The sequence below is a fragment of the Aplysia californica genome, unplaced genomic scaffold (genome assembly GCF_000002075.1).
Source record: "Aplysia californica isolate F4 #8 unplaced genomic scaffold, AplCal3.0 scaffold00129, whole genome shotgun sequence".
Taxonomy (NCBI): domain Eukaryota; kingdom Metazoa; phylum Mollusca; class Gastropoda; order Aplysiida; family Aplysiidae; genus Aplysia; species Aplysia californica.
In genome coordinates this window covers 1,354,106-1,355,919 of record NW_004797399.1, presented here as the reverse complement: position 1 = coordinate 1,355,919, position 1,814 = coordinate 1,354,106, and the positions used below count along the sequence as shown (strand labels likewise).

The 1,814-nt window shown below is 40.0% G+C and overlaps 1 protein-coding gene across 2 annotated transcripts in view; it reads left to right on the top strand.

Moving 5' to 3' along the window:
- LOC101858775 (E3 ubiquitin-protein ligase TRAF7) overlaps window positions 1-1,749 on the top strand; it is a 90,662-nt gene extending 88,913 nt beyond the window's left edge. For both annotated transcript variants that reach the window (XM_005096475.3, XM_005096474.3), the window contains one exon: window positions 1,613-1,749. In XM_005096475.3, the coding sequence (XP_005096532.1) occupies window positions 1,613-1,624 (12 nt within the window). In that variant the 3' untranslated portion in view covers window positions 1,625-1,749. The remainder of the gene's footprint in view (window positions 1-1,612) is intronic.
- Window positions 1,750-1,814: the final 65 nt, after the last annotated feature.

Genomic DNA, 1,814 nt, shown 5'->3' with positions numbered 1-1,814 from the left:
TGTGTGTGTGTGTGTCATGTCGCCGTGGAATCAAGCGCTCGTCAATTTGTAGGCATGTGGAGCTATTAGTATTATCTGAAAAGTTATTCGTTTGCCTTGCTTTCTATGTAAATAATACCCTCTTATCTTAACTAGAAGTTGAAACATTTGCGATTGAAGGAGGTGGGGGTAGCCTGATTTCACAGATAGAGTTACCTCGAAAATGGCTGCCAAAGTCTGGTAACTTCTATAGCTTGAGAGTCCTTGAAAACTGAACATTTACGTGTTTTGTGCCATTGATCAACGTCTTTCAGTAAAATTCACATGGAAATGTGCTTTTATACGGACACAAAAAGTGTTGAGCCAAAAAACAAAATTTTGGTTAAAATTGCCAAACTGGATGAAAAAATTTCTTTGATTTTATTTTGACGAGCGCCTGATTTAACCGCAATGGCTCACACACACAAACATATATGAAGAGCACAAGGGAAAAACGACAGACGTCGCAAACTGGAAATTGTGAGGCTTCCAATTTCAAAAGTTCGTGGACTCATAACTTGATATTTGTTTGACTGGTGGTTTAGTGTTGTTGAATGGGAAATCTGACAACAATAATCAACCAACAGTTGAACAGAAATACAGTTATGAGTCAACTAGCGTTCAGAATTGGTAGGCTGCCCTCACGATTTTCAGTTTGTGACTACCGTTGATTTGCCCCTGTAGTCTTCATATATATATATATTAATGTACTTACAATAATTTATTGCAAATGACAGTAATGACTCTATTTGTTGTGTCTGTTTTCTTCCCGTCGTAAGACGAAGGCGCACTGTTTTCTCTATTGTGGTCTTATTCAGTTCAATGTTAAGAATGTCATGCTCTTTGTCTTGTGAGAGGGTGAGTGGTTGGCGGGTGCTCTGGTGTGGTCTGCTTCTTCTTTCCTATCAAACATCTATCGTCCTTATCTCCCCTTCTTCTTTTTTATGTTTGTTACTCGCTTGTAACACCTCTATTCTTCTGGCGCTCATATTACCTTATGCAGTTGCGAGTGCCGTAAAACTCTACTAAAACTGTCTTGTGAGGTATGGCCACAATAGCAACCTGTGCTGTCTCGCTGTGCTCTCATGGTGTATCTAGCTAGAGATGTAGCTCTTTATCTAATCTGAGTCTGTGGAATGTAACCGGGGTTTTTTTTTCTTTTGAGCGGGTGGTTGTTGGGCGTCACTGGTAAAGCCTGCTTCTTTTCTTTCCTTTGTTTGTTTTTGTCCGTTTGTTTTACTCTTTCTTTGCATGATAATGACCGTTATAATGTCCATGAGCTTTTCTTGATGCGCAGACACAAATAAGTCAACAATATTTCTTGTTCTGTTTCTTTTTTATGTCTTGTAAACCAGTTTATCTATGATATCACAATTTGGGGGGTGAGGGGGTTGGCAGGTGCTGTGGTGTGGTTTGCTTCTTCTTTCCTATCAAACATCTACCGTTCTTATCTCTCCTCCTTATCTTTAGTGGATATTGCTCTCTTGTAACACATTTATTCTCCGGCACCTATGTGAGTTTATTGTGTTGCAAGTGCCGTAAAATGCTTACTATAACGAAGGACTCACAATTTGACCATTTTTTCCCCCCACAGGTCTGGCAGTAACTGATGGAGGAAGATACACACCACAGTGAAAAGTGTTCTTTGGTTCCCCACTTTAGCAGCATGTGTGTGTGTGTGTTTGTGTGTGTGTGTGTGTGTTTCTGTCTGTGTTTGTGTGTTTATACGTATTTTTCTCCTCTTTGTGCGTGTATATGAGTGTGTGTGTGTGTGTGTGTGTGTGTGTGTGTGTGTG